Here is a 25,713-nt window from a genome sequence, read left to right as displayed (position 1 = left end):
TTGTACCAAACCTGTGTGCTGTCATTTATTCTGTGAAACAAAAAAGGATAAGCTTAAAGTTTTCATGAAATGGAAACTCACCCTATAAACTGGAAAAGCTAAATAGCTCAGACAAACCACCCTTCCCTTAAAGGGTTAGTTCACCCAAAAATGAAAATTCTGTCATTAATTACTCACATCAATTATTTAGATAATTTTGCTTGTTTTAAGCAAAATCTCACTTAATTTTGATTTGATTTTCAACAAAACATGAAAAGTATCAAGTTATTTTACTTATCTAGTAAATGCATCTTAATTTAAGAATTTTTAGATATTTAGACTAGCCTGGATGCCAGCCGAACTTAGCCCTGCCCACAACATTTTTAGGTCGGGCAGTTCGGTCTGGCCTTGATCCATAGAGGAGTAATTATCTCCGAACAGAAACTGTTCGGACCAATGAAATCATCAGGGCGGGCTTTAGACGATGACGGACAGATGATCAACAGTAACGTAATCATGCACGTCATCAAAGGGGCTTGGATTATATTTGTTCGAATCCTAAACGGAGAGCTTGTTTGTATATGCGTTCAACTTCACAATTTCTCTCAAAAATGATGATCCTGTGTATCATTAAATTCTTAAACTTTTTTACAACACCGGCTAAGATGGTTTATTCCAGCGTGTGTGCAGCAGAGGTGGACAGTAACTAAGTACATTTACTTGAGTACTGTACTTAGGTACACTTTTTGAGTATCTGTACTTTACTGGAGTATTATTTTTTTCTGGAAACTTATGACTTTTACTTCACTACATTTGAAAGACAAATATCGTACTTTTTACTCCACTACATTTCTATCTAGGTCGAAAGTCGTTTCTGTAGCAGCTCTGAAAGTCAGTGGATGATTTTTTCCTTCTTTAAAAGGTTTTTTGTTGTTGTTGTTTCAGACAGTCTATCAGTAATCTCTCTTATAGGGTCATACACATTTTCCCAACTTTTTTTTTTAACACTGATCAGTTCAAAGCAAAATGGAAGAAGACGGTTCTTAGGCACAAGTGTGTGTACCCATAGCCATACTTTGAAAGTATGTTTCAGTTAAACAAAACATCAAAATTAGTTTAGTTGGCATACTCTTGATGCATGTCTTATAAAATATTAAAAATATTAAAATCTGGGAGAAAGAGAAGAGTAAAGTTGGGAGAATATCAGATGTGTATCAGTGTATTGGATCCGTGTATTCAGCCTTAAAGTGACAGCAGCTCTATAAAGAGCTTTGTAACTTATATACAAGTATTTAAATTAGTTTGTTAGTCGTATGCTAGTATGTCAGATGGAGCATCACTGACTGGCTTAAACCATGATGGTATAATGTGCATTTATACAACAATAATAAAATAATGCTCTGACATAAAAAGGGAAATTTACTTTGGATACTTAAGTACTTTTGAAAACAAATACTTCTGTACTTTTACTCAAGTAAAAATCAGTTTTTACAACTTTCACTTGTAACGGAGTAATATTTGACCAGCAGTACTTTTACTTTTACTCAAGTATTAGAGTTGTGTGCTTTGTCCACCTCTGGTGTGCAGACAGGGTTGCCAAGTTTTTACAACAAAACCCACCAACTACTAGCCCTAAACAATAGCTTCTCGGGGGTTCCCCAGGAAAAAAATGGTGTTTGGGGGGAAAAAGTTTGTTATTTTGGCAAGGTTGCCTGCTAAAATTCACACTCATGTCATGGGTCTATAATATTCGCTTCAACCCGCGGACATAGAAAACAACCCGCGTTAAAAAAAACGCGGACTTGGCAACACAGTGCAGTTGAGCTCTGTTGACATTTGACAATGCATCGCTTTATTGCTCTGATTGGTTGTGGGTCTATCCAATTGATGTCTTTCCTGGTTCGGTTGAAACACGCCCTGTAATCACAGTCCTATGGAGCAGTTTCAGACTCATATTCAGACTAGAATTGAATATGACCATGTCAGGCTATATTTAGACTAGAAACAAGACAAAAATACTAAGAAAGAAGAGCATTTATTGCAGTACACAAACATACTCAGAAAGAGCTTACACAGCGGCCTTACTAATATGCTCTGCATCCCTGATATTATTTAAAAATCATTAAAACTATTATTGCTCATAATAAATATGCATGTGGATATAGCAAGCAAAAATATCCTCACCTGACATGAATGTTACTCCCTACAAATTACAGCAGCCTCCTCATCAACAGAATGCTAATTTTGTCATTTTTACAGTATCCTCTTGATGAAAATATCCACAGTGAATGAATATACCTGCACTGCAAAAATGCTTTTCTTTTGTCTTGTAATTTCCAGTCAAAATATCTAAAGATTTTTAAATCAATGTGCATTTCCACATAAGAAATGCAAGTTCTTGGGGGGAAAAAAGAAGCTAATTTAAGGGCATTTTTCTTATTTTGCAAATTATCTGCCAATAGGGTAAGAAAAAATACTCAGCATGAAAAGCATTTGTGCAGCACCAATGAGTGAATTAATTATTTAAACATCGCTGGCACTTTAAAAAGGGTGAGGAGACCGAAATAAACTTTGGGTTTACCAAAAAAATAACCTGCTCCTGACCAGGTTAGGTTCACTAAGTTTCCCTGGTATAAGCTATCTCGCTTTTAGAAACGGGCTTGACTAACCCTGCTTTCTTGGGTTTAACACCCAGTTTGCCTTATTTCAGGGTTAACATACTCTGAGTTTTCACATAAACCTCCTTTCTGAAATGGCCCGACCCCCTTTTTGACATCTGCCTCCCCTTCTGACAACAACATAAAATCCAATCAACAATAAACGCATTTACCAAGTTCGCAGGAACCAGGTTCCGGGTTCGCAGGAACCAGGAAACCCAGGAACCAAGTTCCTGATGTACCGTTTTCTGTCTGATATATGTCACATCAAGGAAGAAAAGTTACTATTTCCATTTCATTGCAACTTTAAAAGGAGGATTTTTTTTTTACGACGCTCTTTGTCATTAATGAAAGTTCACTGTTATTAGGTCCAATAAATGCCCATAAAAGTAGTCCATAGAACTTCTGTTATTTATTCTAAAGTTTCTGTAACTACAATAGTTTTGCGTGAGGAACAGAAAGAAAATGACATAATTCACTAACAATATTCTCTCTCAAATCTTTAACTTGTGTTTGAATTAAATTCAAAAATGGTGCATCAGCATTCCAGGTTTGACATCATTGAATTATTAATTTTTTCTCCAGAAACATTGATCCCTAAGGAAAAACTTTGAAATAGCTGTGTATTCTTTAATATGTATATTTGTGTTCCACTGAAAAAAAAATCATGAGGGGGGCAGTAAATAAAGATTTAGTCTTCATTTTTATTAGCTAATTTCTAAGCAGAAGAATGGTGCCTGAAAATAATATTGCCGGTTATAAGCAAGAGATGATGTTGCATCTCTTTGAAAACCTGAGAGGGGTCTACAAAGCAATGCAAAGCATGCAGAGAGAAAACACTTGGCTAAAGAACACAGTGTGCCAAGGCTTCAGTATACTTCTAAACTTCTAAGACAGAACATCATATTTTTCCCCCCTTATCCTTATTTTGAGTAAATGGCCATTAATGGCATGCCATCAAAAGTAATATACAGACACGGCCTTCGTGATGTTAATTAAACGGGTAGAGAGAGTTGGCATTTTCTGCATGTAACGCTATGATGAGTCACGGCTGAGCAGAAGGCGCTCTTACAGCTGTTTCCCTCACTTCCTCGTTCAGCTTTATAAACAGCCTGGAACTGCATGACGTACCACACAATTTACAAGTTTATGCCTATTTGCGTACATTTCGGCCAATTCTCTTGAAAACGTTAACAATACACAAGCGCGTGCGTTCTGTTTTGTTAACGTACGCAAACAAACGTAGGCCTGTTCAACCAAAGCTCACACACGCGTTCATGTTTTCGACACGCGTTCGCGTCGGGGCGGGGGATGGTTTTCTTGCAACTCATGTTTTGACAGCTCTGAACAGCTCAAGCAGAACTGATTTCATACTAAAAATATATACTTTTTTGCACGACTGTAGTAAGATACTATTTAGTAGTAGGAACTCAAAAGAAATGTTTGCTTAATAAGTTGCAATAAGTTATTAGCCACCATGTAACATAAAGACGTTATTTTAAACGTATCGAACGCGTTCCAGCGGTAGCAACACTAACGATGAATTGTCAACACATTAAAAAGCAGTAAAGGTACAACATATACATGGCGCAAATAAACTCACTGGCATGTTTAGGTGTAGAGATCGCTTTTTCTTTGAGGGTTTCTTAGTGCAATCCTTTTTCTTGTAGTCCATCACTGTAGCCTACTTCCCATTATGCAGTCATAACTTAACACAGGGGGAAACGCTCTCCACTCGCGACCTGATCCAGTTTACCGATCAAGTCGTCGTCCGTAATGTGGATTCTGCAGAAGCTCGTCTAACTTAAAATGAATACATCCCGACACTCCAGTTCCTTATCAGTGTCACCGTGCTGTGAAGGACATCCGCATTCAACTCCGCTTCTGTCATCATCGGTTCGATTCCCGCACTGAGCTGCGATTCGTCCGGAGCTGCGCACACCCTTCAACTGCATGGTCAAGTGTTACAAAGAAACGAGTTTTATTTGCTTCAGTCAGACTTTATCTCAGAAGTTTGACACCCTTCATCTGCCTGAGTGTGAAACTGATGTCAGCTGACGGAGTTCCACTGACTGAGTCACTTCCATTCATTCAATCAATCAATCAAAAGAAAGGCATGGCAAAATTATTTAATCTCTATAAAGACCACCCGTATTAATTCAAGCTTATATGTATGTATTTTAATATCCTGCCTATATTATGAAGAACAAAAGGAAGGAAAGAAAAACGTTTCTGGTCGATATTGCACACCCAGCAATGGTTCTTAAAGGGATAGTTCACCAAGAAATGCTAAATTCCCATTTACTCACACATAACCTATGTTGTTTCAGACCTGTATGAATTTCTTTCTTCTGTTCAACGAAAAAGAAGATATTTTGAAGAAAATGGGAAACCAAAAAGTTGATGGACCCCATTGTATGAAGCTTTCCGCCACAGAATAAAAACATTAAAACAAGGTTAATTGCGACTTTTTATTTCACAATTCTAACTTTCTTTCTCAGAATTGTTATTCTTAGTTATAAAGTTGCAATTGTGAATTTATATCTTGCCATTCAGACTTTTTCCTCACAATTGCGTGTTTAGGCCTATATCTTGCATTATAGACTTTATATCACGCAATTTTGACTTTATAACTCGCAATTGTGAGTTTATATCATGGAAGTCTGACTTTATATCACACAATTTTGACTTTTTCCTCCCAATAGTGAGATAAAAAGTCGCAATTATCTTTTAAAATGTTTTATTATGTAGCAGGTATAAGCTTCCATACCATGGACTTTCATAGTAAGAAAACAAATATTCTTCAAAATATCTTCTTTTGTGTTCGGCAGAAGAAACAAATTCACACTGGTTTGTGATGACAGAATTTTCATTTGTGGGTGAAGTGAACTATCCCTTTAAATAGCTAGCCTAATCCAACCAATAATGCATAATTTAATCACCCTCTTGTCGTTTCGAACCTGTATGACTTTATTAGATATTTTGAACATTGTTGGTATGGTAAACAAACAGTTTTGGTAACATTGATTTCTATTGTATATTGCACTTGTGTTCGGGATGTTCGCAAGCAGACTAGTTGCACAATACAGTCTCTAGGGGGCGCTATTGCACAACACCCTAAATCAAACATTTTATGCATTCAGTATTGTATGTGGAAACGGCATACTCATATTCCACTTCCCTGCTTTCTTGACGAAAATATAAGTGGTTAGCTATAGAGATCCCCAAAATGTTGGGGCATTTGGACATGTGTGCCACATTTAAAACTGACCAAGTAACTTTTGCAAAAAACAAACAAACAAAAAAAAAAACAAACTATCAATAAGTGTATATCTTTGTTTAATCGTCTAACACTTTTTCTTTTGTGAAACACCAACATTTATGTATCAAAGTGATTTGTTCGTAAAAACAAATTTGTTCGTTTTTTTTTTTTTTTACTTTGAAAAATCAATGAATAAACAAGATATTGAATTATGTTATCTTAATTTGTTTTGTGGTCAGATCAGTTGTAGTTTTAGAGATCCGAAATTCCTATTCAGTCAATGCATAATAACGACAATAAAAGGCAATTTTGTAGTAAAACACTTTGTGAACTAAATTAAATGATGATATTGCATTTGAATATATGGAGGCTGGACTGCTCAGCGCTTTCTCAGATTTATTAATGTTTAGATCTGGTGATTCCGGAGGCCTTCGGAGGTGTCTGATTTTGTCCTGTTGTTTGTATTTGTGTAGCAGTGTGTGTGGAGACATATCATCCTGCAATATTGGTTCATCATAATGGGGCAGTGTTTGAATAGTGGGGTGCAGCTGGTCCTGCAAAATAGACTCTACATTGATTAGCTGTATAGGACCCCGCGGAGCAATCAACGGACCTAATGACTCCTGTGTCATTATGAATTCTCTGCCAGGTTTAATACCTGGAAGCAGATACAGTATTGTGAGTTAAAGGGATTGTTAAGATGTGCAACACAAAAGTTGACTTGAAAAAAATTACATTGTGCTGAAACCAGTTTGATAATTATTATATTTCTGCTTTGTTTTCATGTGTCTGACGGTATGCTTGATCAGTCAATTAAATCTCTATGGATCTAAATGTATTGCAAAATGAATTTAGTACACTCAGACATCTCTTATGTTTCAGAGGGATAATTTCTTCTAGTTTATCATTATGTAATATTGCCTTTCCGAGCACCGTTGCTATAGTTGATGTGTAGTTCATTTGATATTCCGCAGCCAGTCGTGTAAAACTGATTATCTATCAACAGGCTCACGTTTCCTCTCTTCCACTCTCTCTCAGTCATATAAATGCAAGTTATGTTTTGATTCACAGGCTCCCTACACAACCAGAAGGGAATATCTATGGGATTTCTATCTATATAGAGTAAAGTGTAGAGTATAATTTTAAAGTAATTTGTCATAACTGAAACATTGTGTTCAGGTCCTTTTCACTCGGACAGGATTTTTTTTCTTAGAAAATGCTATAGTTAATGTTCAAACAAACAATATAATATTTTTTTTTTTAAATAAAAGAATGACTGTTTCCCCCTTTTGTTTTTAAATGACCCGAGGTGTGTAAACAGTGTAAGTATGTTTGCGATTTACGTTTATTCCACAAGGTGGCAATGTCAGATACACAATGATGAAGTGAAGTTTCACTCAGTTACCGCAGGCAGAAAACCAAAGAATAGGCAGTATCATTAGCAAAACTTGAAATGGCTCAGCGATTTACTGATTTACTGCAGAGCAAGTACTGAACGCCATCAAATATTGGTGTCACTGTCACTGAATCTGATGTCAGTTGTCAGTTTTTTGTTTTTTTCATGTGTGTTTATTGCTGTAAATGATAAATTATACCAAGGGATTTGAGATACAATACTCAATTTTTAATTCATAACATTATAAATACTGAAATAAGTGATTTTATTGACACTACACTTTATACTTTTGTACAAAAAAAATACTGAATGCGGGCTCCTTAAACATCGATTTTAATCGTCTCAGGGGGTTTTCATCACAACAAGACCAGCTGATTCGTATGTTATTCAGTTCAGGAACTTCTTTTTTTTTTACCATTAGGAAGACAAAGACATTAATATCAATCGGCATGAGCGGCAAACAGGTCATCACGACTTAAGCCGGCTTCAGATGTCTCTGGAGATATTTTCGTGTCATCGCCAATATTTTAATATTTTCTTCTTTGTTTTGTAGCTCAACATTGTGCCAATAATAACCATCTTAATTTAAAGTAATATTAGGCCTGCTATGTGTCAATATAAAACATGTTGTGGATAATAGTGGGTCAGATTAATGCAGTGTTTCCCAACCGGGGTGTGTGGGGTGCCGGTTAAAAGTTTCAGCACGCACTTGCATCGCGGTTCATCTCACATCTGATGACCCATCTTTAGGGTTGAAACTTGAAAATAATGTGTTATGTATGTTTCTGTCGATGGATACACGTGCTGGCTCCTCGGTGATGCATTACAACAGCAATAATAATAAAAGAAGTGGGCAAAATGGTCTCTCTTAGTAAACTTTGTTTAATGCATGTGAGTGCTGCCGTATCTTCGAATATGAATACGGGTGTAGAGCCAGAAGACGTGATTGAGAACTCACTAATTTAAAGCCGCACTTGGCTACTTTTGCTCTCGGGGTCCCCCTACAGTTTGGAAAAAATAATGTCCTCAACTACTGTCGTAAGATCTGTCATCCTACAACAGGGGATGCCATCGCGCGTGCATTTGTTGACATGACAACCCTGATAGCCCTGAAATAGTGATGCGTGGGTCGTCTCATAACCGGCGGACCCCGTATGTCTATTTAATGGTCGCGGGTCCGCGGCGGGTTGTAAAAATATATACAGTGGTGCGGTGCGGGCCAAATAACTTCATAAAAGTGGCGCCGCGGGTCGGTGCAGCACTAACAGTTCCCCTGAACACTGCAAGAGGAGTTCAGAGTTCTTCTGGCGTCGCGTGTGAAATGTCTTCATCCCAGGTAACGTTACAGTCAGTGGCATGTTTCAGCATGTCATATGAATATAATTTCATGGGTTTTATTTTTTTCAAACGCCAAATAATCACGATGCTCACGTTTACAAGTCAGCGTCATTATAGTAGTCTATTGGTTACCGTTTTACAGAATCTATATGATACTTCAGTTCAATGTTTGAGTGGTAGCTCACCGTAACAAGCATGACAGCATCAGTCGGGCACGCCTCCTCCAGCTCACGCCGACGAGCAAACGCTGGTCACATGTTGATCCTCGTCCTGCCTTTAATCACATCACTTTTTCGTTTCCTCTTATTGCTTTCCTCCAACAAAACCTTTTCTTTATTATTTGTCTCTGCTGCTTCGGACATGACTATATTATGCGACGAACAAAGTTGGGCTCGCACGTCCGAATTTAAGGAAGTGTGGGTGTTGGTGGAAGTGACGTAATGCCGTAAAGCAGTCGGATTTTGTAGTTCTTTTTGTTCTCGGGTTACTACCCGAAACCCGAAGTTTAAAAGTACGATTAAAAACGATACAGACCCCATCAAGCTATGGCAGACGTGTCATTCAACCTATTGTAAGTCGATTTATCATCACAAGAGTGATTTTCTTCAAGAGTATAAAAAATATATATTATGAAGGTTGAAAAGTTACCTAGTGCGGTTTTAAACGTGCGATCGCGATGTGAGAAGATTTGTCTCTGTGCGGTCATTTGAAAGCGCGCACATGCACGTCTCAGTGCGCAACTATTGAGTTCTCTTTCAAGTCTTGTGCTTGAACGGACAAACTCACACAAGATGTAGCACCCCTGGGTCTAAAAGTTGCAGTAGGCCTATAGCCTTTACTGCTGTCTGTTTAATGTCAAAGATAAGGAATCACTCACTGCTCTTGATTGCATAGCTTTTGTAAGTTTAATAACGATTAATGTTGAATTTAAACAGTTAAATATGCAGTAATTTTTCATTTGATTACTTTATTCAATTTATTTACCTGTAAACTAATGTTAGACCTACCTAAAAAGCCCAAAAAGCATTATTTTATTATTAGCCTATCTTTGTTCAATAGTATTTGTGCTGCTGCTTGTATTTGTTATTTGTTCTTATTTTCTTTATTTTTATTTGACAGAAGTCCTTTTTTCCATGAACATAGCAAATACCGAACCAAGACCGAGATTTTTAACTCCAACCATGTGTGAGAAATCACTTCCGGTAAGGTCAATACACGCTCTGGCTCATATATCTAGAGCATGTACCTTACCGGAAGTAAAACGCGCTCCAGGCTGTTGGATATAGTGTTGTATTTAAGGTAAAAAATGATATAAATACAGCTCGATTTCTCTCACAAACTGATTGTTTTGTGTCTTAAGATATCAACATGTCGGCATGAGCCACAGGGCTCTTTGTGCATGTTGTCTAAGCATGTTTTTTTTTTGCTATCATAGAATTGTTACCCATTCACATACATTATATGACTGTCACACAGCAACGGTTTGAGTTAAAAATCTTAAATTTGTGTTCTACTGAAGAAACAAAGACACCTACATGTTGGATGCACTGGAGGCAAGCAAATAAACATAACATTTTCATTTTTGGGTGAACTATCCCTTTAAAGCTGAACAAACACAACTCACAGGTCACTCTCCCTTGCCCTCCCTCCACAGCTCCTCCCCATTACAACGGAGCCTGCCCACCGTGAACACACAGGCTAGGAAGCAAGCTATAAGGCACCGATGAACAGTTATGGCACATTCATTGGTTCAGATGAAACATAAACAATATGATTTACATTGACTATGGCCTGCCCATACGTTGACTACTAACTTGGTCCTCAAAACATTACGTATTTTGCAATGCATGTAATGTAATATGAAGTTGCACTATTTCTATAAGTAATAAATAGCTAGTAAGATAATGTAACAGTAACTAACATTACATTTTGCAAGTAATGCAAAATTCTATCGATATGTAATGCTAAATAAGGTTAGCTAAACAACAGGCCTTCGTCATTAACATTAATTCACCATCTCGGTTAACTATAGACCGGATATAGTCTGGCTATAAGTAACCCACTTCTAGCCAAAATAACTTTGAATTTGGTTACATGTCGTTTTTACCAAAATAACTTGTGAGATGTATGATATTCCATGTCTCCTTCGGATGAGACGTTAAACCGTGGTCCTGACTCTCTGTGGTCATTAAAAATCCCATCCTGGCCTCCTGGCCAAATTTGCCTATTGGCCTCTGTCCATCATGGTCTCCTAATAATCCCCATATCCTGATTGGCTTCATCACTCTGTCTCCTCTCCACCATAAGCTGGTGTGTGGTGAGCGTTCTGGCGCAATATGGCTGCTGTCGCATCATCCAGGTGGGTGCTGCACATTGGTGGTGGTTGAGGAGATTCCCCCTTCTATGTGTAAAAGCACTTTGGGTGTCTAGAAAAGCGCTATATAAATGTAATGAATTATTATTATTATTATTAATAATAATATGTAAACAAAGTCAACAGTGATTAAGGTGTTTGGTTTCATTTCTTTGACATGTTCATGTTCTGATGACTATTCTTGGGCAGTGAATTCACACTGTCAGTTAGATATGTTAATTTTTCACTGACAGCCCAGATTTTGCCTTGTTTTATCCAAGACGCCAGATCTGTTTGGATGGCTAGACGTCTTTTAAACGCAAAATTGTTTGCCGGGATGGATCTGTAAACAATAATTAAAAAAATCAATTCGACATCATAAAATCTTGAGGACATTTGCTGTTGTGCTTTTCAGGGTTTTTATATTTATATATGGCCACAGTGTTACCAAAATGGTTAAACATGTCCCAGTTATGTTTTAGATTTTCTTTCTTAATTTATTGCAGTCATTTTCTCATTCCTCAAACAACATGTTTTATCTTTTAAACAGCAGGTGGCGCCTTTTAATAATGATCCACATTATAACTCAGTGAGGCTTCTATAGAGAAAGCAAAAGTATCCTCCTTTATTCGTCGCAGGGACGTCAGCCTCAAGTTATGCATGAAGCACTTTAATTGAAATTATTGTTAAAGGACCTCAGTTTGTAAATGATCCACATGACAGGTTACAGTTAACGATTGTAAAGTGGGCATTTCTACATTTGTGGGTGTTTTCAAACTGATGGGTGTTTATAAATCACGCAATGAAAATGATCCTTTACCCGACCGCACCCCCTAAACACTACCCACACTGTGACGTAGGCAATCAGGTAACGCAGTGGAAACGCCCCTCTGTCTATGGCCACGCCCACTGATCTGGTAACTCGTATTACTAACCTGCAGAGAAATATACTTGAAACCCATGGGTCTAAAGTAGGCTAACACACTCAATCTTTCCCATATTTCTCCTCAAATATGGTAGGCTACATTCTATATAACAGTTTGTGTTTGACCGATGATTTGAGGCAGAAAAGCAGCCTGAAACCAAACGCTTCCATCCTGACTGACTGTCAGCAGAAAGAGGTAGGCCTATGTTTGGTATGTTTGCAGAGAGAGGTTTTGGTTTTCACCATTTTTCATACATTATTCAGCCCTTACTTTCTTCTGGTCAGTATATGACATTGTTCCAGTTCAGTCAGCTCTCAAGATGAAATTGGTGGGACAACCTGATGTGAATAAATTTACCTGGGGGGTTGAGATAAATTGGATGATTCTTTTCTTGGACAGTGCAACAAATTGCTTGGCTGTAAACCTCATCTGTGTCTGGTTTACTATCTTTGTGGGGTTCTCCGAAGGTGTAATGTTTTTTATACTATACAAACTGTATATAATGTCCCCTTACACTAACCCTACCATCACACACAACTTTTAGCACATATATTTTTTTATCATCATCAAAAAGTTGATTTATTTCACTAATTCCATTCAAAAAGTGAAACTTGTATATTATATTCATTCATTAAACACAAACTGATATATTTCAAATGTTTATTTCTTGTAATTTTGATGATTATAACTTACAACTAGGAACATCCCAAAAAAATTGAATATATTACTTAAGATCAATACAAAGAAAGGATTTTTTTAAATCTTTGCCAACTGAAAAGTATGAGCATGTACAGCACTTAATACTTAATAATAATTTGTAACATTTATACATAGACTGTAAAAAAATATGGACGTAGTGTCCGTGACGTCACCCATAGGATTCCGATAAGCCGTTCTGAAGCGTAAAGTAGAGACGAGCTTGGCGTTGCCATCTTGTGAGCATTGAGTGTCACTCCCGGATAACAGAAAATTGGCAAAAAGGTGGGATGTGGGCGGAGCTTAGGTGATGCAATAACTATAGACGGCGGATAAATGGCTATCCACTTGTAACCACGCCTTTAATTATGCAGAACTTTAAGGCTTTATGGAACGTAAACGAATGAGTTATAAAAAAATTCACCCCCCCACAGTTGTCATGAAGATCAAAATTAGCCTTATAAGCCAAAACCACAATTTGTACCAGGCTGTAAACATGTTTTTTTTCTGCTATAAAGTTATGAATATTAACATGGGGCTCAATGAGAATCTGCTCCCTTCTGGAGCCTGCCTCTAGTGGCCAGTTAAGGATTACAGTTTACATTCCTTCCGTATTGGCTTCAAGAGAGATCGCGTGAGGTTGCCTCTTGCATTAATATATCGCTTTTCTAGGCACTCAAAGCGCTTTACATAGAAGGGGGAATCTCCTTAACCTCCACCAATGTGCAGCATCCACCTGGATGATGTGACGGCAGCCATATTGCGCCAGAACGCTCACAACACACCAGCTGATTGGTGGAGAGGAGACAGAGTGATTAAGCCAATCAGTGTATGGGGATTATTAGGAGGCCATGATGGACAGAGGCCAGTGGGCAGATTTGGCCAGGATGCTACTCTTTATCGAAGGACATCCTGGGATTTTTAACGACCACAGAGAGTCGGGACCTCGGTTTAACGTCTCATCCGAAGGACGGATACTTACCTGGGGCTTCTTTTGACTGAATTATTGCAGCAATGCGGCATGGCATGGAGTCGATCAGTCTGTGGCACTGCTCAGGTGTTATGAGAGCCCAGGTTGCTCTGATAATGGCCTTCAGCTCTTCTCGATTGATGGGTCTGGCATATCGCATCTTCCTCTTCACAATACCCCATAGATTTTCTATGGCGTTAAGGTCAGGTGAGTTTGCTGGCCAATTAAGAACAGGCGTCTCCATAAATTTGGTCAGCAGCAGGAAGCATAAAGTATGACATGCTTTAAATATTCCTGGGTATATGGCTATGTTGACCTTGGACCTCAGAAAACACAGTGGACTCACACCAGCAGATGACATGGCACCCGAAATCATTACTGACTGTGGAAACTTTACACTGGACCTCAAGCAATGTGGATTGTGTGCCTCTTCTCTCTTCCTCCAGACTCTGGGGCCCTGATTTCCAAAGGAAATGCAACATTTTCTTTCATCAGAGAACATAACTTTAGACCACTCAGTAGCAGTCCAGTCCTTTTTGTCTTTAGTCCTTTTTGTCTTTAGTCCAGACGAGACGCTTCTGACCCTGTCTGTTGTTCAAGAGTGGCTTGACACAAGGAATGTGCTGAAACCCATGTCTTGCATACATCTGTGTGTAGTGGTTCTTGAAGCACTGACTCCAGCTGCAGTCCACTCTTTGTGAATCTCCCCCACATTTTTAAAGGGGTTTTGTTTGACAATCCTCTCCAAGGTGCGGTTATCCCTATTGCTTTTACACATTTTCTACCACATATTTTCCTTCACTTTGCCTTAATGCAATTGGACACAGCTCTGAACAGCCAGCCTCTTTTGCAATGAGCTTTTGTCTTGCACTTCTTGCAAGGTGTCAGTGTTCGTCTTTTGAACAACTGTTAAGTCAACAGTCCTCCCCCATGTCAGTCCCCATGATTATGTAGCCTACAGAACTAGACTGAGAGACCTTTTAAAGGCCTTTGCAGGTGTTTTGAGTTAATTAGCTGTTAATTTTCTGAGATACTGAATTTGTGTTTTTCTTAGTTGTCAGTTGTAATCATCAAAATGAAAAGAAATCAACATTTGAAATATGCCAGTCTGTGTGTAATGAATGAATATAATATACAAGTTTCACTTTTTGAATGAAATTAGTAAAATAATTTTTTTTTTCTGGGATTTAGCAATCCTGTGAATCACTAAACTAATATTTAGTTGTATGACCAAAGTTTTTTAAAACTGCTTGACATCTGTGTGGCATGGAGTCAACCAACTTGTGGCACCTCTCAGCTGTTATTCCACTCCATGATTCTTTAACAACATTCCACAATTCATTCACATTTCTTGGTTTTGCTTCAGAAACAGCATTTTTGATATCACCCCACAAGTTCTCAATTGGATTAAGGTCTGGAGATTGGGCTGGCCACTCCATAACATTAATTTTGTTGGTTTGGAACCAAGACTTTGCCCGTTTACTAGTGTGTTTTTGGTCATTGTCTTGTTAAAACAACCATTTCAAGGGCATGTCCTCTTCAGCATAGGGCAACATGACCTCTTCAAGTATTTTAACATATGCAAACTGATCCATGATCCCTGGTATGCGATAAATAGGCCCAACACCATAGTAGGAGAAACATGCCCATATCATGATGCTTGCACCTCCATGCTTCACTGTCTTCACTGTGTACTGTGGCTTGAATTCAGAGTTTGGGGGTCGTCTCACAAACTGCCTGTGGCCCTTGGACCCAAAAAGAACAATTTTACTCTCATCAGTCCACAAAATGTTCCTCCATTTCTGTTTAGGCCAGTTGATGTGTTCTTTGGCAAATTGTAACCTCTTCTGCACATGCCTTTTTTTTAACAGAGGGACTTTGTGGGGGATTCTTGAAAATAGATTAGCTTCACACAGATGTCTTCTAACTGTCACAGTACTTACAGGTAACTCCAGACTGTCTTTGATCATCCTGGAGGTGATCATTGGCTGAGCCTTTGCCATTCTGGTTATTCTTCTATCCATTTTGATGGTTGTCTTCCGTTTTCTTCCACGTCTCTCTGGTTTTGCTCTCCATTTTAAGGCATTGGAGATCATTTTAGCTGAACAGCCTATCATTTTTTGCACCTCTTTATAGGTTTTCCCCTCTCTAATCAACTTTTTAATCAAAGTACGCTGTTCTTCTGAACAATGTCTTGAACGACCCATTTTCCTCAGCTTTCAAATGCATGTTCAACAAGTGTTGGCTTCATCCTTAAATAGGGGCCACCTGATTCACACCTGTTTCTTCACAAAATTGATGACCTCAGTGATTGAATGCCACACTGCTATTTTTTTGAACACACCCCTTTCAACTAATTCAACTAATTGCCCAATTGCACAGCCTTAAGAGCGTGCATATCATGAATGCTGGGTCTTGTTTGTTTTCTGAGAATCTACTGAACCTACTGGTAACTTGTTTGCCACGTAGCAATAAAAAATATACTAAAAACCTTGATTATTCTGGTTAGTCACATTGTACTGCTATTATTTTGAACAAGACTGTATATATGTGTGTATATATATATATATATATATATATATATATATATATATATATATATATATATATATATATATATATGTGTGTGTGTGTGTGTGTGTGTGTATATATATATATATATATATATATATATATATATATATATATATATATATATATATATATATATAATATAGTCAAAAGTTTCAAAGAGAATGGGAAAGTGTGTCCAAACTTTTTGCACTTTTTTTATACAGCCACAATAAGCTGCAAAACTAGGACCAACATCATGGTTGCATAAAATTTAATTGAGAAAAAAAAGGAAATTGATTCAAACTGAAGACTGGCCTTTGTATCGGGGTGTACATACTTTTTAACACCACTGTATTTAATACACAGTACTGTTGATGTCGATATATTAAAATGATAATCAAAAGTACCATATTAGTAATAACAAAAAAGTCTTATGAGGAGATAAGACTCGCCCTGCAGTTATATCAGGGTGTGTCAGTATAATGAGAGTGTCCCACTCATCTATTTAACATGGGGTTACCATGGCGATGCAACACAAACTTCTTCCACTCTTGACATGGACCTTGTTATGGTTGAAGAACATTTTGTGCCAGCTAGTGAAACACGTGTTACTGGAGGCCGGTCTCAGGGTATGCTGTAGTGTTTTGCTGGTTCCCAAGAAGGCTATAGGGTAATTTAACATCTCATTCATACGGCCCCCTTCCTGAAGATAAAATAACTATAATCTGTTAAACGAATGATCGTCTCGCTGTCAAAAGCTTCGCTGTTTCAATTTTAAATCTTGTTTGAAAAAATAATGTTATTAAATACCTTCATAAAAATATCAACACATCACTAAAACCATAAAAAAACCTGAACCTGTAAAATACTTTTTAACTGAATTTTTTTTTTGTATTTTATGAAAAATGAACTCCTATTTAATAAAAAATAGAAACATACAAAACACAAAAAACTTAAGCTAAAATTAAAATAAAATAATTTAAAATACTGATAAATAGCAGTATTTATAATAGCATCGTAATAAAACTGCAACACATTACCAGAAGAAAAATAAGTGCATCAATTAATGATGTAAAATATTTTATTATTTTTTTTGTAAATGTAAATTCAATTCCTCAAATACCAAACCCTATATCGCTCTGTGTACTTCAAAAAAGCTTCAGTTTCCAAAACAATTTAGACTACTATACAGAGCAAAAGAAGAAAAGAAAAAACACTAGGAAATTGATGTATTTTACAAGACAAGGAAAATATCCATGAAACAATTTTGTTACAGCTGTTCATTGAGAAAAAATATATACAACTGACTCTTTTGAAAAAATTCATGCCCAGTACAATACAAAGTCTAAACTGTCCATTTTTCAACGTGAAATTGTGCACACAGAAACTCCCAAATTGAAATAACAAGGCATGTGAAATGTGAAAAACAGTTTTTGGCTACAAAATGAATAGCGCTCTCTCTTAACAGATGCTTCACTTCAATCGATAAAACTAATACAAGCATATGTTTTTCATATGTACACATATTTCAGAGAGCTACGCTGACCCTTTCCTCCCACCGATTCCTGCTCGTAACACACAGAGCGTCTGACCACGACTTCTCTTTCTCGCACAAGGAAGTTGCATGTTTATAAAACCCATACAACGGCCTTAATTAAAAAAAAACATTTTTTTTACATGATCTACTTGTGCCTGTTCAGGTTACGCTTGTGATCTCATAATCGGTTTGCGAGGTTTAAAGTTCATTTCACAGTTATCCCTACATCTACAATCGCACCTGATTCACTAGAATGTCTCGTTTTGAATTCCGTGTCGCTGCAATCCGTAACATAAAATGGAATCAAATGAAATGAAAACCAACAAAATGGTCAGCGATAATGAATAAACCACAAAGTCACTACAAATACCACATTCTAAGCACAGAGAAAATACTTTTCTTGTGAAATCACCTTTGTAATTCTGTACAGGTTCGTAATTACACGTGTACACGTGGTATCGTGATGTGTCTTTGTTAAATAATTCCGAAAAGGAAAAGAAAGGAGAACGCAAAACAAGCACATCTAAAATATCTGAATATCGATATGAATAAGGTAGTGAATAAGGTAGTATTTGGTCAATCATTCTGATATTTCTCTATATTTACACGGTATTTACAGATGTAACAGAATCTCAAACTGCTTGCAAGAATCGCAGTCGGGCATCCTTTTTATCGGCATAAAACCGCTTTTAAAAATAGGCCCATTCATTCACTCACACAGTAATAAATACAAAACACCTTTATTTTTTTACACTAAACAATGAGAGATATCTAGGATAAAACTGACTCATGGAATCAAGTATTTTTGAGTTTTTTCGTGAGTTCATTTTCTATTTCGTTTTTTTTTTTCTCGTTTTCTTTTTTTAGTGCAACATGTTTTTCCCTTTGCGGAAGTCAATTCCGTACATTCTCCATTCAGTGATGTTCTACATTGATTTCTACGGTACAGATCACGTCATACAGATGGGCCTGCCCTCTCCATCGACCTATAAGGCATACCCGGCACAGTGCTCTCGCTCATTCTCCGTCCTCATTCGCTGGTGAAATCTGCCCCGTGTGACGCACACGCCTTCGAGCTGACAAACAACCACACGCACGCACACGCACACACACACACGCACGCACAGACTCATGGCACATGCACATAACGGAACCTTTTCCTTTCAAGTCAAGAAAATGATACGAATGGCTCTCACACAATGCTGTATTCTAAGCGTTGTGTTTTCCTCTTAGTTTTGCACGTTTAAAAATGATCGCCCGCTAAAACAACTTCCAGGATTGGCTGTTTCCTTTCTTCTTCTGTCTCCTCTGGTAAATTGGCACCTCAGAGTTGTTGCTGTCACTCTTGTTCAGTTGATCCACTTGCGGCAGTTGGCGGCTCCGCAGTGACATGGGATCTTGCTCTGATCTTTAACCGGGGTGAGCTTGTAATCGTAGCAGAGCTGCAACAGAATCATTCAAAGGAGGTTCAAATCTCAAAATCAGAAGCTCTGCTGACAGTTCTCATAAGAACAGACACTTCAAAAATCTGCTGTTATTCAGAATTTCAACACATGATCCAGAAGAGCATTATAACCTGGCACTTTCTGGCTTTAAAAGGGTTATTTCAGGTGTCTGAATGAACAGTCACAGTAAATTATGTAGGAATGCACCAAAATTCTGGCCGGTACTGACATTTAACAGTTGTTAAATGAATATTTTAAAAATAACTTTAAAAGGTACACTATGTAACTTTTTTGTTCAAAATGTACATCATTCATTCTTCCAAATAAATTTTCGTCTTACCCTGATTCACTATGGTAAGCCTATTATAAGTGTTTATATTTTAGACCTGTCAGGACGGTTTTGACAGGAAATTGCGTGCATACTAAGTAATTTAATTTTACACAAAATTATATTAAATTTATTTTTAAAGCTTACACAAAACTTTACAATTTTCTTCTGTCATGTCAAACTTGTAAAACAAAAAGCTTGATTAGGCTTGTTATGCTACAGGTTTTAAGGGACAATACGGTATGAAAATGTATACTGGATTAAAGGAGAAACATTATGAATTAAACTTTACACTTAAACAGTTGATATTTCACATCCTATTGATAAGAAAATACAGTTAACAGTTACGCGTCAAGCTTTTCTTGCTTTACCATCCATCATGTGTACTGATACTACTGATTTTCATACATGAGAAACGCCTTCAAACCTGTAAACGCAAGTGGTTGCCGCAGTAACGAAAAACAATACCTTAATATGCTGACTTATGTGGACTAACTTTTATTAGAGGAAATCTGTTTATAATAGGCTATTAGGTTTGAACTTATTGGATGCTGCCTATAGCCTAATTTTTAATAAATATATCTAGAATGGCTAACTTTGCTTAAGTGAACGCTCAAGTTTAATACAATAATCATAATGCAAGACGAGCATGTCACATGTATTTGTTTTTAACTGCATTCAGTATAGGATTTGACTATTAATTGATTAAGTGTGGGGGGGTAGACTTTTCAGTTACAAAATTTCAGTTTAAATGGTTATGAAATTAATCGTTACGCACATCCCAAGTGCATACGTCACTAGTCTGTGCATGTTGTCATATCTGTAAATAGACAAAAGTTTGCATATAACAAAAGTCCAGCGCATGATAGATTAGTTGTCGCAATGAGTGAGAAAGCTTGACATGGAGCATGATAAATCTCAAACCTCTGGGGAATCACCTGTTTAAAAAAAAGTCACTGAACTGCTGGCAAGAAGAGAATGCGAAAGAGCTCGCAATAAAACAAGAATCAACATTGGTCTGACTTTAGATGGTGATGTATTTTTTAAATTATTTAACAGGTAAGGTGTTTTATTATTAACAGATACATTGGCATATGCAGCTCTAACAAAGTTAATTTGTAAAGCATTAACTATTGTAAATGTTTTTCGAGCAGTAGGACAACAGTTTTCATCGGCACAGTCACGCAGAGCCAAAGCACAACCAAAACAGTGTTCTTCCACAAAATAGAGGGGTAAAAGTTACATAGTGTACCTTTAAGTGAGTGTCAGATAAAGGTAAAGAAAATCTAAATGTCAAATAGTGCAAATGAGTATGAACAATTAAATATCCAATAATGGCTAATAACCATAAATATATTTATATTTTTTATAACATAAGTCAATAACTGATTTGGTACACCTAAAAGTATGCCAGATTGCTGTCATACAGTCTACCGAAACTGGCCTGCAAGAATTTGTTGCTGTGCATTGCAACACATTTTTTAGGCATGTTTGTGCCGTTTATTTTGGGTTCATGAAAATAAATGACACACTTGTACAGTCTTACCTCTTCTCCCCTCTCAATCCTACGGGCGGCACTGATGATAATCTTGTAGCCCCGCTCAAACGTCACGACCTCAGCCACACAATTTGGTGAGCATGAATGATTGATGTATCTATGGGAAACAATTAAGGATAATTATATCTTTATTTCTACTTCCAGAGTACGCTTTGAACTTTCCAACAGCAATTTTTATAATTCACTAAGCAAAATTGGCACACTAAGTTTATACACAAAAAAAACCTAATGGGTTTGTTCTGATACAGTACAATTATTTCTTGAGCATCAAATCAGCATCGTGTGACACCAAAGACTGGACTAATGATGCTCAAAATTCAGCTTTGCACAATAAATTATAATTTTTTAATATATTAAAACAGAAAACAGTTATTTTAAATTGTAATATTTCACAATATTACTATTTTTACTGTATTTTTGATCAAATAAATCCAGCCTTAGTGAGCATAAGAGACTTCTTTCAAAATCCCCCACACTTTTAATTATTAGTGCCTCAAATATGAATCCTAACACAGCCATATTAAACATTGAGCTTACAGAATTGTGCAAAATACAGAAAATAACAGTGAAATGTCAGGTTTGACATTACCCATAATGCATCATCAAGTAATGTACATATCTTAAAGCTGATATGACACATCAGTTACATTTTTTACCTTGCAGGGCTTCCAGAGTGGGTTGCATCGATAACTCGCTCGCTGTTGATGCGGAACATGTACGCTGGGCGGTTCTGTGGGAGAAATACACACAGATTTAGACAAATGCACTTACACAGCATGTCAAGGTAACATTATTCCCGGCACTATTCCCTCATTGGCTGAGTGAGCTTTACCTTAGCCTTGTACAGCAGCTCTTTCCTCATGGCCACCTCAGTGCGCAGAATGTCCCCCATGTATTCAATCACCATGGTCTGCTTCTCAATGTCACGTGCTGCAAACAGCCCAAGACCCTGCAGACAAAAGATGCATTAGACGCATCCACACCCAAGGCTAGAGACTTTACCTACACACACACACACGTGCGCGCCATAGACTTCAATTGTTTTTATATGCAGCTAGTTACAAATACTATAACTTAACCCTATCCGAAAACTTCCGAAATCCGAAAACTTATTTTTTATACAGTTTTTAGACATGATGACATTAGGATTACACAGGATTAGCTCACTTCTGAGTACCAATTTGTGCACAAAACACACACACACATTTATTTACTCTAGCCATTCCTTGTAGGTTTATTTAGGACATTCAGTACACTTTTATCGTTTTGTTTTTGTACAGCTAATTGTCGATACTATAAACCTAACCCTAACAGATTGTCTGCCGGGACTCGATTAAAAAATGTATCTAATTAATTAGAGGCTTTGTAATTAATCGAAATGAATCGCATTTTAATTGCATATTTGACCTGAGAACAATGAGAAGTAATTTTTCACATGTATTTTTAGTATACCATTGAATAACGACTGAATACATAAGCTTAATCAACAAAATATTGTTTATTTATTTCAGTCCAGCAGACCAGTGCAGCAAAAGCATATTTGTGATATTTGCGGCTCGATGTGCTGCGGTGCTACGCAAATTCCTTGTTGTATAGCTTGCACACAACCATGCTCTTGTCGACACTTCCATCCTTTCGCGAGGCTCGCGCAGCGGAGACAGGCGAAGGTATAAACAAGGCTTGAGACGCGGCGCTGTGCGGAGCTGAGCTTCAAGGCTTGGGTGCGACCACCCTTAAGAAGACATACAAGAGACGAGTGGCTAATATTAGGTGCGTCTTAATCAGCTCCCTAGTTCAGTAGTCAGGGCACTGATCAGGACATACCGGTAAGTCAATGGACTGACTCCCTGATCAGTGCCCTGACTACTGACGGAGCAGACTGAGGTGCACGCATTGTGAAGATCGATATTTGTAGCCTGCCTGACACGGCATTTTCAGATGTCGCATCTCTCATAGACTACAGTAGCCTATTTAATGGCATATGCATCCGTTATATTCTCAATTTAATTTACAAAGCAATCCCTGTAAAGTTTTTAGGTTAAGTATAGAAGAGACCAGGATTAGTGTGTGTCGCACTGGCATGACTCGCATCGGAGCGCGTGGCATCAGGATGGTTTCGCATTAAATTAACTGCATTTAGGAGATTATCCTCTCATTTTCCCCCGGCCTTTATTTGTTCGTGTTGACCACGCCCCCGGCCACTATCAGAGGCCTGGCGTTTAATTGACTTCAGGAAATACGGTATGTTTTTTTCCTCTTCATGACACATTTTTTTACTGATGCGATTTATAGTCCGGAAAATACGATATATATATAAATAGAATAAAATGAATAGAATTGAGAGGTTTTGAGAAGTTCACTTTAGATCACTTTAGGATTAAATGTTTTCCTTGTTCTAAATTGTGAGAATAAAGCAACATCTCTGGGTGATAAAGATAAGGTAATTTAATACAAACTAAACAAGTCAGCAATTATATATTTTTAAATAAACACAATGATTAAAAGGCTATTTAAAATTAGGACTTATGTATTGTGGCATTTGTTATATCTTTTGAGCTAATTACCTGCATTATTGTCATTACTTTAATGCAGAAAAAAAAAATTAAATTATGAGTAACACTTTACAATAAGGTTTCATTAGTTAATATGAACTAATAATGAACCTCACTTCTACAGCATTTTTCAATACATTATTAAAATCAAAAGTTGTATTGTTAACATTAGTTATTGTACTGTGAACTAACAATGAACAACTGTATTTTTATTAACTAACATTAACAAAGATGAATAAATACTGTAACAAATGTATTGCTCATGTTTAGTTCATGTTAGTTCATTCATTAACCAATGTTCAGAAATGAAACCTTATTGTAAAGTGATACCAAATTATTTATACATCATGGTAGCAGTAGTCATTTCAAAATGATTGTAGTACAGCATTTTTTTTTACAGTCCAATACAATAAATATTTTTATAATATCAATCTAATGAAAATCACCTTAATAATTCCTTCATTTCCATACATCTTAATAATTCCTTCATTTCCATACACAAAATATAATTATTTTTTTTAGGGAGAATATATGGCCTCAACTCAGCATACACAGGTTTGTCCAGCTGACTGAATGAGACATCAGATATGTCTCAGTGATTTATCTTAGTGATGTGCTGTTTTTATGCCTGTGTGGTTTTAAAAAGCCCGGCAGGGAACTGGAAGAGACACTGAATCAGCAGCGGCTCTTTTAGATGACCACACAACCGTGCCAGATGGAGGAATGCCAATGACACGGGCATAAAAGAGACATTTTTATTCATTAAGATGCTCTTAGAGGAACGAAAGAAACTGCAGTGACTCATGGCACACAGAGTATTTTAAGGCTTCCTCGAGTTCAATCCCGTTAGGTCTATCTGAAGCCCTTAAACACGTAACATTTTCAGACGATGAGTTTAACCTGGCAGTTTCAGCTAGCTTTTACAAATGCATCCGATGGTCAGTGAACAGACTCACCTGAATGCGGGAGTGTGCCAGATACACATTTGTCTTCCAGTCGCTGGTCAGCCGGCGGTACTGAGATGACTTAGAGTGCACAAAGTGCTTGCTATGAGATGATCCACTCTCCGTCATGGTGAAGTTCTGGATGCAGCGAGATGTTCTGGCCCACACAGAGAGGATCTTTAACCTGTGTGAGCATATGCGAGTTTTTAAAAAGAGAACATGGAAAGAAAACTATTTCATTAGTACTGCTCGTCCAACAAATACAAAATGTAAGGTGCGGGACATGTAACCTCCGTGTGTGCACACTACCAGCAACAAAGAGACAAAATCTCATTCATTTTACTAGAGAACCATTGACGACAGGATTTAAGTGTGTCTAGTGTTGTGGAAAATTCTAAGTTTCAATGTCTCTTCAATACTGCATTTGGAGAAAATCTCTCACAGTCGAAGTTCCAGGTCTCGGAAGATGTTAACTTTATTGTAGAAAGAACAAAGTGCGATGCCAGCTGAACATCTGACCATCTCTGGTAAAACTTCATATCTTATACTGTCTAATTATCGTTCTGCATTCAATGTGCTATTTATCTTTCTTGCTAGACTCCTCAGTTTTTCCAGTTATATGCAAACGCTAACATTTCTCAGGAGCAGCTGAGTAATACAGTGCCAATTCACAAACGCAAAGTCACTGGGTTGACGTCAATTGTGACTGGATTAACAACAGCTGGGACATTCCAAATGGTGGAAAAGTCCCTAACTACACGGTTCTTTAAAACTGTTATATGGTGCTTCACACCTGTGCCCAATACAACAAGTATAATTTCCATTCTTTGATGGACAACATACACTGCTTTTTTATGCACAGCCTAGTTCTACTTTAATGAATTTCTTCAACTCCAGCGAAGCAACAAACCTGAGATATGTTTATGCGACTGAGATATGCAGCCAATAGGAGTGAAGTCAGTGGAGCACTCGGAATCCATCACTACAACCATTAGTGGAAACGGTATTGCACGGAAAGTAGATTCACTGGTTGCTTGGGTGAAATCTTGTCATTGCAATAGGAATCTGTGCTGGGAGTTTCGCTTGAGGGCAGTTTTTTAAAATTTTCGAATTCACCCAAATTCACTAGCCTGGATGTCAGCCGAACGTAGCCCCGCCCAATTTTTTTTAGGTCGGGCAGTTCGGACCAATGAAATCATCAAGGGCGGGCTTTAGACGA

The 25,713-nt window shown here is 37.4% G+C and overlaps 2 protein-coding genes and 1 long non-coding RNA gene across 14 annotated transcripts in view; 1 reads left to right on the top strand and 2 right to left on the bottom strand.

Moving 5' to 3' along the window:
- The window catches only part of prkag2b (protein kinase, AMP-activated, gamma 2 non-catalytic subunit b), a 53,071-nt gene extending 48,413 nt beyond the window's left edge, over positions 1-4,658 (bottom strand). The window contains exon 1 of one of the 2 annotated variants that reach the window (XR_010907833.1): positions 4,240-4,658. Coding sequence is in view for 1 of the 2 variants with exons in the window: in XM_067454143.1 (XP_067310244.1) it covers positions 4,240-4,311 (72 nt within the window). In the remaining variant the exon portion in view is untranslated. The remainder of the gene's footprint in view (positions 1-4,239) is intronic. The other variant, XM_067454143.1, reaches the window with a different exon arrangement.
- The window catches only part of LOC137090257 (uncharacterized), an 82,763-nt gene that overhangs the window by 49,153 nt on the left and 7,897 nt on the right, over positions 1-25,713 (top strand). The window lies entirely within an intron of this gene.
- The window catches only part of kmt2cb (lysine (K)-specific methyltransferase 2Cb), a 142,407-nt gene continuing 133,887 nt past the window's right edge, over positions 17,194-25,713 (bottom strand). For all 10 annotated transcript variants that reach the window (XM_067454132.1, XM_067454135.1, XM_067454134.1 and 7 more), the window contains 5 exons: positions 24,507-24,678; positions 21,831-21,947; positions 21,655-21,728; positions 20,987-21,095; positions 17,194-19,109 (listed from right to left, as the gene is read on the bottom strand). In XM_067454132.1, coding sequence (XP_067310233.1) covers positions 19,017-19,109; positions 20,987-21,095; positions 21,655-21,728; positions 21,831-21,947; positions 24,507-24,678 — 565 coding nt within the window. In that variant the 3' untranslated portion in view covers positions 17,194-19,016. The remainder of the gene's footprint in view (positions 19,110-20,986; positions 21,096-21,654; positions 21,729-21,830; positions 21,948-24,506; positions 24,679-25,713) is intronic.

This window comes from Pseudorasbora parva, chromosome 9, assembly GCF_024679245.1.
Source record: "Pseudorasbora parva isolate DD20220531a chromosome 9, ASM2467924v1, whole genome shotgun sequence".
Classification (NCBI taxonomy): Eukaryota; Metazoa; Chordata; class Actinopteri; order Cypriniformes; family Gobionidae; genus Pseudorasbora; species Pseudorasbora parva.
Note: the sequence above shows the minus strand (reverse complement) of the source record. Positions and strands in the feature narration are given on the sequence as shown.